Here is a 14,996-nt window from a genome sequence, read left to right as displayed (position 1 = left end):
AGCCTTTAATGTAAGCCCACCATTATGAAGCTAATAGGAAAAAAGGAGAAACACTTCATGATATTGAATAAGCAAGGACACTTTGGATAAGACCCCCAGACCACAGGAAACAAAAGCAAAAGTAGGCAAAGATGATTACATGCAAATACAAAGCTTCTGCTCGGCAAAGGAAATGGTCAGTGGAATGAAGAGACAAACTACAGAATGAGAGAAAGTGTTTACAAAAGACATTTTGTGACTATGTCTACCTTGGTGAAACGTATGTAAAAGATGATGTTAAAAATATAACTCTGTTCCTGGAACTATACTTGAGGAAGAAAGAAACTTACGCAGTCTGTGTTTTTCCATTTGGTTGTTTTTGTGCCTTGAGGTCACTAGATAATTGCTCAAGGTACTAGACACCTAGCCTGGGCTTATGCCTGATGCATGATGGCAAATTACAACCTCAAGGATTCAGTGTAAGGAGGATGTTGCAAAACTCAATTCAGAGGAACATGAGATGTGTATGTGGGAGAGAGGGGTATGTGTTTTCTTTTTCCTTGAATTGGCACAGACCTTTTGAAAGTTTTTCATTTTAGTAAATGAATGTATTGGTGATGGATGTGGTTGCTGCATCAGAATCTCCCAAGATGAGACTTGGTGTATAATTTTTATGAACCCTGTTTTATCTTAAATACACAAGTCAGTGTAAGAACAACTTTCCTAACCAATCTGGAGAATTGTTTTTATTTTCTGCCCCACTTTGTTCAGTGTATAGGTATAAACAGTTGTGAGAATGGGATGAGGAGAAGGGAGTAATTAAGTCAACTTACGTTGAAAATCTCTGCTGGCAAATGGCTACTTTAGAAAATGTGTTCTTTAAACTGGTAGATAAAGAACTAGTTTCACACCAAACAAAAAATGAACAATGGGTTGGCTGAATTGGAACTTTTTTTGCAAGCTGAGACTTTTGCATCTTTACAGTTTAGTATCAAAAAGTGCCATGTGACTTCAATTGTTTCTAGGGTTGCTTTTCTTGGCATGGCAGCAGGAAATTGTCCACCGAGCACTCAGGTCAAAGAGACTGTAGTGAAATTTTCACATTATTACACTGAGAGTCCTATGTATGTTTTACTTTTCTGCTCTTCTGGCACATGTAGCTCTTGTCTGCACATCCCATCATACTCACCTCATGTGTTTTGAGGACAGAACCCTGCAAGCCCAAATGCCTTTAATTTCCATCAAGATTTGTGTGTTTCTCTCTCTTGTGTACTTAAATGCAGACTTAGGCTAGTCAACTCTTGTTAGTTATTTTCCTTGGTTTCTCCTCCTTCTGGAGTTATGCCGTTTCTGGAAACTACTATTTTTTTATTGTCTCCTCTTCAGTTCATCCCCTTAAACATAACTCCTGGGAGAGAAGGAGAGATCAAACTCATTGTTCTGTGTAACTTGCACCTAAGGTTTTCTTGGGGTTGTTGTAATCTTGTGTCTGTGTTAAACAGATCCTGGGTGTACTGTTCCAAAACTTAATTGACTTTTGCCCTAAGGTGAATTTGCTTCAGTGAATGTAAGTGACTGCTTGGGATTGGCATTGATATACTGAATAAACAGACTGTTTCTTTAACTATATCTGACCTATGTAGCATCCCTGATTCTGGAATATTCATGCAACATAACTTTCCTGTTTTTTGGTAAGGACTTTTTAGCAATTGTGTTACAGTATGGTCTAAACATTTAAAAACATTCCAGAGCCAATCCTGTCAATCTGTAGAGTGAAATCCCAGGTTAAAAAATAGCATTGTACAAAAGACCCTGCTGTTTATAGGGGTGGTGATTTGAAATTCTGAATTCTTTGAATTCTAAATGCTATTAAGAATAGGACACTTTGGGAGCCTGTCAAGAAAGTGTTGTCGTGTGGCCTGTGGTGATGATTCTGATTTTTTTACTGGGCTGCTGATGTGCTGACTGGAATTTGCTGCTTTTGTGTTTAAAGTTATGCTTTCCCAGTGAAATAAACTTGGTACATCATATTCCAAACTAGAAAAATCATTCTGTCATTTGCCACCAACACATCGTCTCTTTTTCACCTAGGATTTACATGTCTGCAAATGAATTTCCTTCCAGTATATCTTGTTTGACCTCTGGTTTGGACTCACAAGTCTCCTTCCACCAAGCTCATCGTAAACATAAAGGCAGTATTAGAAAGGATGAAATAGCTGCTCTTCAACCAAACCCTGTGCTAGTGGGTTCTTCAGAAGAAGCCATGCCTTGATGATATGCCTATGTTAAATTAATAGGTGAAGTGAAGTAAAATCCAAGTTTCTTACAGCCCATATACTTTACTGTAAAGGAAGTCCTTTGTTAGATCTCTGAACCTGGTGCTTTAGTGTAGAAGTTCTTGGCCATGGCTGAGCACTGGAATTACTTGGAGAACCTTAGTAAATATTGGGTTCCAGTTCCAGGGGTCTAATAATATATTTAGGAGGACTCTGAAGTTCTCTCTGGTGTATTAATGAGCCATCAAGATTAGAAGCTGTATGACTGTCCTACCTGTGGTTTCCATTCCATAGATGATTAGGAGTACAATATCAGCCTGCCTGCTGAGTATAGGGACAGACCATATCCTAAGTTAGCTCTCCTGCAAAAATGGTTCCAACCCAAAACTGCTCTCCCTGCTGCATTTCCTCATCATTTGCTTAATCCCATTTTTTTTGAAGAATTCATGTATTCACTCAAAAAATATCAGAGAAGCAGCCATGTTCTATCTGAACTCTGTGCTTACTTTGTGTTGCTTCCATGTTCAAATCCCATTTATGGATCCTCCCATGATGGCTAAAGTCAAGCAGGCATGTCATCCATGGTTACTTTTGTACTTCTCAAGCCTCAGGTCCTACTACTTGCTGCCTAAACTTAGACTCTGCTAATGCTGAGAATATCATCATTCTCTGGTGGACTATGGTATTTCGTGCTTCTGAGCATTTGCCCTTCCTTTCTTCTCTCCCAACAGCTACTTTTTCATTTGACTAGTTCCTGTGCACACATCAAGGTTCAAATTAGCTTCTATCTTTTCTAGGAGTTATTCTCTGAACTCCCATGCTATTAAGGCTTTTATGCTGTACAGTACCTCCAGCAAAGCACTTTTGTGTTATTTTTTAAATGGTCTGACTTCACATATACCCATCTCTAAACTCTATCTCATGAAAGCATGTCTTACTTGTCTGTGTGTATCTAGCACCTAAACTATTTACTTGATTGTTTATTGATACACACTGATTTGGATTATGGCATATTAAGATACTTTGTATTGTAGTGACACTGAAGTCAGAACTAACATTTTTGCATCAAGAAAAGAAATAAGAGAACTCACAAAATATCAGTGATGGAGAATGACCTCATAAGACTGTCTGACTTGCCTGCCTCAGTTACTCCCAGGACATGACCATACTGTGGCTTAGAACAATAATGGAGGTCAATAATGAACCCAGATCAAAGAATATTAGACATGCCCTATAGATATTACTTAAAATTTAAAGTGAAAAGAACAGCTTAAATGCATTTCAAACAAATCTGTTGGAATAGGAAAATGAATTTTATGGTAGTTTTGCTCAAGAGGGAGAGACACATCATTTCATAATGATGCAAGGTATATTATATCTTACGATACTATCACCTTCATTTCACGTTTTACATTGTGTTTATAGCCAGAATAAGTCTTTTGTCACAGCCACATAAAGTGATATTACTAGGTCAGATCCATTATGTAGTCTCAAACAAAACTGCTGCCAATTTACCTCAACATCATACCTCCATAAAATCACGTAGGAAAATAGAATAAGATGAAAAAACTGACTCTTAGTGAGATTTATTCTAAAGGTGCTCCTTGTGAATTTCTCCTCTAAATATAAAACCACACAGGCTTGAACATAATTAAATTAGTTCCCATTTTTTATGCTTAAAAACTCTTAATATGTCTCACCTGTAAGAAACACCTTTATATTCCAAGTTTCCAGGGAATCAAATAATCCAGGTATGTGCTTAGCATTATGACTGCCGCATAACAAGTATTCTGCAGCTGTTAGAATAAATAATTATTTTTAGCTTTAATCCCTTATCTGAAAAGTGAAATAATAATGAGGCTTTTAGTATCCAAAGGGCTAAGTGTGTATATATGTGTGTGTGTGTGCGTATGTGTGTTCTTTGAGAATTATAAAGTATTTGTTAGTAATACTAATTTGTTAATGATTTTATGAAATTTAATGAATAACCTTATAAAGAATTTGGTGTTTGTTTTAAAAAGTAGTTCAAAACAAGAAGTACATTAATGCAAATTCATGTTTATTCAATTTAACAATTATTTGTGAGCCCCTTGGAAGCATAAGAGACTGTGGCTGCTGTAGTTGGGGTTGGAGGGTAAAACTATGTGGACTTCACTCTAATTTGTCTCAAAGGCAGAGAATTGTGAAACTAAAATGTGTTGTGTTATAGTAATGATGACTTGAAAGATCAAGGGAAAAATTATTAAAGAAATAGGTTTTATAAGTTGAGAAGGTAGTGAAAGAACATTCCACATTCCCAGATGAAGGAGTAGCAGGTGTGAAGCACCTAAGGGAGAAGGTATCTAGGAGAAAGTTAAGACCTGAGATGCCTGCAGTACAGCAAGAGAAGGATGTATAAACGAGAGCCAGATCCCAGAAGGTCTGAAATGCCCCAGCAACAAGTTTAAATATGACGCTCCAGAGGAGGTTGAGCACTTCAAGTTTTTGAGTTAGCAGAGTGATAGGATTATAGCTGTGTTTTACAATCAATCTCTCATAACAGAAATAAGTACCCTGTAATGGAGAGGCAATAAAATTCAAGACTTCAAAATCTCTATCTAAGCAATTTTTGTAGGATTACTACTATTAATATATTTCTAGTGGGTGTTTTTTCTTCTTCTTTAGATTAAGAAAAATTGATTTTTCATAAGAGCAGAAAGTCAAACTGTGAGCACTGGCTTTCAAAAGCAAATGTGGATTCAAATTTCGTCTTCAAAGTGTGCTTGCCAGGTGATCTTGGGGAAATGATACAACCTGTCCAAGCTTCCACTTTGTTATAATGAATTGAAATCTTAAGACCTCAGAGGGCCATTTTCCTATTTGAGATATCCTTAACACACTGACTAATATAGAGCAAGCATTAAATTAAATAGCAGCTATTATGAATTATGATATGAGTTGCCCTTGGAGTCTTTACAGTTACTCTAAAATGTTTAGTCATGGTTTTATTTTTAAAACGAATCCCTTTCTTTCTGCTGGTGGAAATAAGGGGGAAAACATGCAAGAACGCAGCCTGAACACCTTGCGGTCCCACTTAAATGAAAATAGTAACCACTAGGGCTACCACAATAACCATACTCTGAAAATGTGTGCTCACAATACTGGCTGAACTGCATATGCCCCTATAAAGTAGATAGCAACTCTCATGGATCTTTGGATAACAGAAGTTCTTCCTTTTCTTTTAAGTAGTGGATATCCACAGAGACAAAATGATATAGCTCATCTGAAATTGGAATCCATTCAAGGTTTATTAAATATTTCTGTGATATTAGCAAGTTTCTCTCTGGTGACTAAAATGTCTATGACTCTCAGTTCTGCACTCTCTGACTTGCACTCATGTAGCTCATCTGTCTTTTCTCTTAGCCTTCCCTTTCTGTGCTCAATTGCTATTACTAGGCACACCACTTCTAATGTTGCTTTTTCCTTTGCTATATTCATTTCACACTTTTAGCTAGCTATCTGTTAGCCAGGACCTGTGGCCTATGCTCCCCTTTTGTATAGATTTAGCTATTTTATTTTTCTCTGTTCTATCATTACAACCACCATCACCATAGTAATGTTCATCCTGAATTAGAAACTTTAAAGTATGTGTGAAGCAGTGACTGTCAGGGGCTATGAAGGTGAAGAAGGATCTTTCTAGGATTTTCTTCAATGTGTGGGCACAAGTTGTTAACAAGTTGAAATAGTACCACATCCACTCGTGAATAGCCTGTCCCAGGAGCTGCCTGGCTGCTGCCCCAGCTCATTCCTGGACCTTTAAACCTCCCCAGAATCTCAAAGGTATTCAGGACTCTGTACCAGCCTGTGTGCTTTCTGATTGGTGTGTACCCTTGAGGTGAAAGCTGTTGGATGTTTTGTACTCTGTATTTGTTATTAGCTCCAAAATATACATGCATTTCACATTCTGAAAAACTTGGAATTATCTCTTGATTTTTGAAAAGCTCTCAGTCTTACCTCAGTGTATTGGTTCTGTGTCATAAAACTGGGGCAGGAATCATACATGATTCTATAATCTCTAGCTCTGAACAAGGCCTCTCTCAAAGCAGTCTACGTGGAAACAAAGCGTCCTTATTGTGAGAGCAGCAGTGAGTGTTTCGGGATCCCTTTCCTCCCCACCATAACCTAGATCCTGCCTACTTTTCCTTCTTTATTGTCCTCAATGACTCAAGATGCCCTTTAAATTGAACAGTGCTTTCCCAAAGAGAAATGCAAAGTATTTATTTTAAAAATCCTCAAGAAGTAAACTATTAAGTGAATTTGATATACTTTTGACTCATGCCACTATGTATGGGATAGGGTTAATGAGAAACTATGATTAATTTTTCTTTTTTCTCTCTGCACACTGTATTTATTTTGGTCAAAACTTCAAAACATATTTATACTTCAGATGGTGACTCTGAAACACTAGATTGTATGCTTCCCTGTGACACATTTCAAAATCTGTCAGGGCAAACAATTTTCAAGTTCAGCTAAAGCTAATTGCCTTTATAGATCAAATTGTTAAATTTGAGTTATAGTTTAATTATGTGGAATGAGAATGCTTGCTTGTCTACTCTAAACCATTCTATTCTGTTGTTAAAATGAATAGTTCTGAAAGGAACTGTTCCTTGTAGAGATTTTCAGCATTTTGTAGGCCTGTATTGATATGTCTCTAAGTCATTATGTTTTCTGAACATGTTCACATCAAAAATCTCTGAAAGGAAAAACAGAGATTGAAAATCCATTTGGAAAATGATGTCATTAAAGGGTTCAGCTAAACATCAAACAAAATCCAATTATTTGTGGAATTTCAGCTCAGATTTTTCTCCTTCTTTGTTTGATACTCGGGGTAAGGATTCAGTTAGTCCAGATGGCTACTGCTGGTCAACAGCTGTCTTGGAATCGTAAATTCTGAAGATACTCAAGAGGTTTAAAGTCTCATGATATGATCTTGCACAAAGAACCCAAGAATGTTTGAGGTTTAGGGAAGAAAAAAAAACCTTATATAGTTTTATTGCACAATGGAAAGTGTTAAATGTGTAGACAACTGATTATTTGAATATACAAAAATATAAATGATTGTATTTAGTCAGAATTCAAGAAAGATGAGGTAGAACATTGAAGGGAAAAACCCAGAGAGCCAAGAAGGAAAAAAAGAGGTGAACTGAGTCAGTGTCATTTACTTAATGACTTTGATTATACATCCTTTTAAAGAAAGATCAGTACTTTCAACATATTTACACCTTTCAAAAATGAAATTACTCAAGATAAAAGAAAAAAACTTCAATACAATCATTTTTATTAATGATCACAAAATTCCTAAAGGTGATTTGATGTAGAAGTCAAGATACCTCAATGTTCTAAAGGTGTTATATCCTTTGTAAAGGGAGAAAACTACTTATTTTATTGAAGTTGCATTGTTGGGATAAGGAATACCATTGGTCTTTGGGGTCTACTACACACCTAAGTATTCACATACATGTAAAACTATTATTGTTCATAATCATCCTTACCATGTGTGAGTCACTGGATGTTTTCTGTTCCATTAAAAAAGAATACTGTTTCCAACTCATTAAAGAGATTTCATGATACCTTTAATGAGCTGAATTGAACAAAGGACACAGAAACGTACTCTCTTGTGGAATTATTACTTTTCTTGGTCCCTCAGGCCCAAAGAGAATGTTAAGCTGCCAATAATTCCTGTTTTTTGTGGTGACAGTTCCTCTAATTCCTTTAAGAATTACATCTGGGCCCATAGCAGAGAACTTTTATACCTTTGTGTCAAATCCAAAGTATCTGGAAGACAGGCTGAGAGACAACCTTGTGGCTTCCTTTTTCCAGGTGCAAGTCATAAGTTAATTCTCTAAGTTAAGCTCATTCAGTCTCAGTACTTCTTGCCCTGGGCACTCTCACACTTTTCCCTTTAAGTAGTATGGGAGCGTGTAATAATCAGCTCTAGTTCCTTGGTAAGGTAAGGATGAATTATGTGTCCTTAGGATCTGACCATACAAAGCTGTCAGGATGAGACAGAGGCCTGCCTGATATTCTGCCCCTACGATATCTGCCTTATACAATGGGGGTCAGGCTAACTTATACTAAATCCAAGGAGTTCAAACACAAAAGGGTGTCTGAGTAAAGACAAGGTTCTGATGGCATCATCAAAGCATATGAGAATGCAATGATTCAGAGAGTAAGTACAAGCCTTGCTGAGGCCCCAGTGATGAGAAGGTGCTAGCAAAGATCTTGCACAGGAGTGTTGTAGACGGAAGGTTTGTTAAATACAGAGTTCTGAGGAGGGACACAGCCTAGCAATACAAAGCCAGCATGCCTGAAACTGATGAGGGTGATAGGGACTGAAAGGTGAGGAGAGTGGCCAGTCAGAATGCAAGTAACTGCAGAGACCACAGTAAGCTGCTATGGTGTTAATTGCAACAAGAAGTCATTGAAATATTTTAGATAACAGAATGATTTCAACTGATTTATTATTTGAAAATTTACTTGGTTGTAATGAGAATAGATGCAATGAGAAGTGGTAGGTGGCCAGAGACAGGGAGATCAAGTAGAAGGACATTGCAAAAGCAGAAAATATGATTTTTGTCTTGGATCAGGGAGACAAAAGTAGAAAAAAATGGAAAAAAAAATTGGACTTTGTCATGTATTAGAGGTAGAAGTCATACTGATGGACCATGGACAATCCCCATAAAGATGGGGATTGAGAAAGACTACTTAATTCATGCAATTAATATTTTTTGAGTTCCTACTCATTCCAAGCACAAAGGTAGATACTGGAGATATTTTAATGAGAAAAATATCAGACACAATCTTTGCTTTCATAGGACTTAAAGTTGGCTGAGAAATATCAATACAAGTAAATTACTAACTGAAAGCTCAGGAAAGGGCAATAAATAGAACTTTGTTGTATTGTAAGTTCAAATATAGATCTAATTTAGCTAGGTTGCATGTGTATGTGGTGGGATGAGGTGTGTGTAGGGTGGGAAGTGAGGGTGATGTGTGTACAATGGGTGATTTGCCAGGTCAGGGAAGGAGAAAATCCAAAACGGAAGAAGTTTGTCATAAGGTGAAATATGACGGGGTGCAGCAGTGGGAGTATGGAGGTGTGGTGGTGGCACAGTTGAGGAACTGCCTGCAGGCAGTGGGAAGCATGAAAAGAAACCATGGCATTGAGCAGGTTATACACAGTCTTGTAGGTCCTGTTAGAGAGATTGGCTTTTATCCTAACAAATCTGGAATCCTTTACAAGGAAACTAACTAAATGCTAGGGTTTCTTCCCATTCTAAGTCCTTTGTACTTTTGTGATTTAATTTGAAATTAGAAATTGGCAGTTACAAGTTGACCTTCAAAAAACAGTGAAATTGCTGGCTTATGATTAGCATAATGAGAGTACCTCTCAAAGAATCAGCATGCATGGTCTTCTCCCCCTCAGGTGCAGTCAAACATTTCAGGAGAGCATAGTCATTCCAGTCCTGGTGTTATTACACCACCAATATTATCTTTCTCAAATGTGGAATGGCTTTGGAAACTGTCCCATAGGTTCCTCTCTGAATCTCTGGGTTTTATGAACTTACGTAGCATGGAAATATGTTCAGTGAGTGCCGATGCAAGTGAACTGAAATAATTGATATGACATTTGTGAATGTCAAGTTACAAAATCCATGTCAGATGATATTAAGAAGATGATTAGATAATTCAGATGAATTGAATAACTGAACTGTTCCTGGATATCCCTGCCAAACTCTCAATTCTCTGAGATGAGGTCTTGAATAACTTGAACAATTTAGACTTGCTGTTCTCAACTGAGGACAGATGTGCCTCTGACAGGTTATTTGGCAATATCTTGGGACATTTTTGGTTTCCACAACTGGGGTTGGGTTGCCACTGGTATCTAGTGGAAAGAGGTTAGGGATGCCTGTGTCAGATAAGGTATCCAGAACAACTTCTGAAAACAAAGACACATCTGCTTCAAAACATCAGTAGTGCTGGGGTTAGGAAACACTGTTTATAACTTTTAGCATATTACAAATAACTTTTACTTTTTGAAAGGAAATAACTATCATATGAATAGGAATATGCTTTTTTTAAGGAAAAGATGAAGGGAATGATCTCAGGTGAGCCAAGACTTCTTCAACTTATTTGCATTTTTCAATAAAGTCATATATCTGCTAGTGTTATGTGACCTTAATAAGCTGCTGAGTCTCCTCTTTTTTGGGTAACATTTTCCTGCTGAATGTCCAGTGATTTCTTCTTTATCCTTCAGGTGGGGCTCAAGGATCCTCTCCAGAGAAGCCCTTGGGAAAAGTCAGGTTTTTAAGACTTTTCTCCCATAACACTGGGTTTCAGTACAATGTAGCATTGTGTATACTGGATAACTTTGAGGTTTTGAATGGTCTTGGGTTAGGAACAAAGTGATAAATAAGATAAAGTATAAGATAAATGAAGCTAAAGTAATACCATTAATACTATTAATAAAATACAATATTACTAATAAAATGTGAATTAGAGGATATAGCTTGGGTCCCAAACCAGATCATTTAATGGGACTGAAGTAGCTATTATGTCACAGAAGTAGAGATAGAGGCACACTGCGATGGAAAGAAGAACCTTCCCCTGGAGAAGCAGCAGATGCCCTCCTTCAGGGAGAAGCTCCCTTCACAGTAAAGAAATAAGAAGCAGAGATGAGCATACATAGTGGATTACTTTCAAATGAATCAGATAGCCATGTCATCATGTCATCTCCTCCAGTGCAGAATGAGGGAGGGGAAAGAGAAATCTGAGTTTTATTGAGCTCTAGTCATACGGGAGGAAACATCAAGAATGGGAAAGATGCTTTCCTTCCCCCTACCCAACTTCTGCAAATTGTGGCTCTCTCCTTGTCACTTTTAGCAATTACCTGTGCTATCCAATTCAGTAGCTACTTGTCATATGTGACTATTTTGATTAAATTAAACTCATATAAAATGTTGCAAAGGCCCATCAACCTCAAGTAACAAGTGGCTACCATATTGGACAATGCAACTGTAGAATATCTATTATCAAAGAAAGATCTACTGGGTGTTGCTATTAGAAATTTTGTCTAACTCATCTTTGTATAATGATGCCTATAAGAAGGTCTGACTCAGAGACATTAAAAAATATTTGAATGGATATAAAAAGTGGATATTGTGATTTTGTTTTTCAAACTTACATGTTATAAAGATCTTTTCATTCTAATGAAGCAATATATGCAAATCAAACAAAATCTTCCTAAGTGGAATAAATTAGGTAAGTAATGTGCATCCAGTATTCTTAATTTTGTTTAGAAATAATTATATGTTTATGTGTGTATATGCATACATGTTTAAAATAGAAGACTATTCAAAGAAAATAGTCTTAAAATGTGCATACCAGATTATATGTACAATGTGATGAGTGAGATTGAAGAGGAAAAACTGTTTACTTCAAAATCTTGTTGCTCGGCAAATGAAATACTTTTGATTGAAAAATAATATGACAGATTAGGTAATGTGTTAAATTTGTAAATACATAAGGAAAAATATGGCTATTTTTAATATCAAGTATTATTGAAAGGACATTTTAAGATAGGAGAGAATAAAGTGCTAAGAAAAAATGGTATTGAAATATAAAGACAAATAGCAGTGATTAGTCTAATGGATATTTTGTGTAAACCATGAAATCTGTTTCCATAGTGGTATGTAAGGTAATATTTTCTTTCCCAAGATATGGCTCCCCTGCTAAGCTGCAGAGAAGGATAGGGCCAGATGGTATCATTCCATTTTTCTGTTATTCCTCCTGACCCAGCAACACACTTTTTTCCACCTCTTCTTATAGAAATTACTTTGTTTATTGCAGGAGTAATCTTCACCCTGGGAATGGACCTAGTGGTGATATCTGAGTCAGACCCACTGACTGATAATCCTCTTACAGCCTTAGCTTGCTCTTCATTTGATAGTTTATGTGGGACAGATGCTGGACCAGAATTCAACCCATAAAATTAAAACATTCTGTTTAACAGGGCCAAACCTAAATTGCTCAAGCAAGGACAATAAGTCATGAAGTATTGCCTTAAAAAAAGTATCTTGGGCCATTTAATTCACACTAAAGGTAAACCTAGATTCAATGAAGTTTTTTTATATGCTACAGTAATTTCTCTGAAGGAAACAAAAAGGCTATCATTATAAGAATACTAAAACCAAATAAGAATGACAAATAAAATTATACTGAAAGACTAGTTTAATTAGTAGCTCTGCTATTTCATGTTAGTTGATAGAAGAAAAAAGTATTTTCTTCAAACAATTGAAATGAGTTGAATTTAAAAAGATAAATATAATTACCAAGAAAAGTGACATTCACAAAACAGTTCTTTTAAAAGGAGCATTACAGATGTGATATCTTTGTAATGATTGCACTTATTGACTGTTATTCATTTTCAAATCATGATGGATTCTCGGCTTGGGTAAAATTCCTTCAGGGTTGACTGCATCCCTGAGGACTGATATTTGAAGAAGTTGAGCTGTTTGATAGATCTCTCCTTTCTTAATATTTTCTCTCACCATTTCTATTTTTCAGACTCACTATGAAAATGGGGAATATATTATCAGGCAAGGTGCAAGAGGGGACACCTTTTTTATCATCAGCAAAGGAAAGGTAAGCTTTGGTGGCATCAGAAGTGATGCAGGAAGGCAGTCTTGAGTGTTCAGCAGCCCTTTCAGGAACACAGGTGTTGAGTCTCAGTCTGTATGGGTTTTTCCATATTCTAACTCTGAAAGAGAAATATTTGAGAATGGATCTTCCCATGAATGATGTAGGGCAAAGAAGAGTGTAACTTGGAAGACCAGTAAGGAACCTGAGTGCTAATAATCATAATAAATCTGTGTTAATAGAAAGATCTCCATAAAAAACCACCAAACTTCTTTCAACTTAAAAGAAAAGAAAATTAAAAAAGGGAGATCTCCCAAATTAAAACTATACAACAGTAACAATAACAGCAAAAATTGCTAAGGGCACCTAAAAGATCTATCCAGTTTTCAGGAGCAGTAACATTGATATAATGAAGCATCTGACTTTTAAAATCAGATGGTGGAAGTTTGAATTTGCCTTTAAACTTACTCGTTTTAATCACACTATGCAAATTTGCTCAACATTCTTAGGGCAATAAGAACATAAATATATTCATGTTGCATTATAGCTTCATGATGAATATTGAGTGAAGACTAAGAAACTATTAAAAGTGGAAAAGTATAGGACAAGTAATAACAGGGTAGACAATGGTATGAATGAAAACTTATACTTTATACTTCATTTTGTTTTAGTTTTTCAACAATATGTATTTCAATATGTATATTACAATTTATATTTCAAAACTAATACATTGAATTAATCGTGAAATAGAAAATTATCTTGATTAATACTCTATCATATACTAAAAATACCTTAAATTTCTTTCAACAGTAAAACCATAATCATTTTTAAACATTGTCTTTATGCTGTAGTTCATGATTATAACTTATTTTTCTTTGTCATGAATTTTTCTTAAAAAGTATATATGTCTCTATGCATTAAATATAGAAAGAGATGGGGATATAAATGCATATAGAAAGGAATTATATGACATTTAGTTTTATAATTGTCACTTTAAAATTAAATAAATGTAATTTTCCTAATTTAAAATTATGACTGATTCTGGTAACATAGCTTATTTAATTTAATTTAATTTTGTTTTATTTTTTGATACTAGGGATTGAACCCAGGGGCATTTAACAACTGGGCCTCATCCCCAGCCCTTTTTATTTTTTTAATTTTGAGACAGGGTCTCACTAAGTGGCTTAGGGTCTTGCTACATTGCTGAGGCTGGCCTTGAACTTGCAATCCTCTTGCCTCAACCTCCTGAACAGCTGGAATTATAGGTGTGTGTCACTGTTCCTGGCTACAGCTTATTTAGAAAGATTTACAGAGCCACAGTAAATGGGATGTGTGAAATATCCTGAGTATTTTTGAATTACATTTCAGAGAATGCTCTTTGAACTAATTTTGAATCAAGAATATGAATATATTAGCATTCATCAATGGCACATCCCACTAAAATGAAGAAAACAATATTTATACTTTGATTATATCTGTTTGTTTGACTCATATCTGAAGGCCTGGGACAGAAATAGAAGTTACTAGATTCTTAAATGGCATCATGAGATACCATGTCTTAACACATATATGTGGTTAATTGTATTTTATATTTTCCAATGTTAGGAGATAAGAAAATATTAATATGTTGCAGTTTATATAATAGGCTGATAGTTTTCCATTTAACATTTTGTTGGTTCACATTGACTAAAGAATAAGGGAAAATTAAAAATCCTCTTGGATATAAACTATTTGCTCACAATAGGAGCAAATTTTTTTTTGTCCTGACAATCTGAATTTTTTTCTTTAGTACATTGCTAATTCTTTGCTATTATGGAGTAATCCATCTGACAGGCTTTGGTGACCACCCGATTATTGCAAATTTCCAGCATTCCCTGACAAAGTAGTAGTATTTTGTAACCAGTTTCAGCTGAAAACAGGTGCATTAGTGATGCTGTTTTATGTGTATAATAGAAACAGCATGGAAGTTACACTACAGGAACCAATTTCCTTGACAATATTTCAGTGCATTGTGCAAATTCTGGGAGAGAAATAGTAATATATTAGACTCTCTTGACATGTTCATGA

At 35.8% G+C, this 14,996-nt stretch overlaps 1 protein-coding gene across 3 annotated transcripts in view; it reads left to right on the top strand.

Moving 5' to 3' along the window:
- Window positions 1-14,996, top strand: part of LOC306660154 (cGMP-dependent protein kinase 1) — a 1,225,718-nt gene that overhangs the window by 997,357 nt on the left and 213,365 nt on the right. For all 3 annotated transcript variants that reach the window (XM_079138304.1, XM_079138302.1, XM_079138303.1), the window contains exon 6: window positions 12,858-12,935. In XM_079138304.1, the coding sequence (XP_078994430.1) occupies window positions 12,858-12,935 (78 nt within the window). The remainder of the gene's footprint in view (window positions 1-12,857; window positions 12,936-14,996) is intronic.

The sequence above is a fragment of the Sciurus vulgaris genome (assembly GCF_902686455.1).
Source record: "Sciurus vulgaris genome assembly, chromosome: 4".
Lineage (NCBI taxonomy): Eukaryota > Metazoa > Chordata > Mammalia > Rodentia > Sciuridae > Sciurus > Sciurus vulgaris.
The sequence above is the reverse complement of the archived record's forward strand: the minus strand, read 5'-3'. Positions and strand labels throughout refer to the sequence as shown.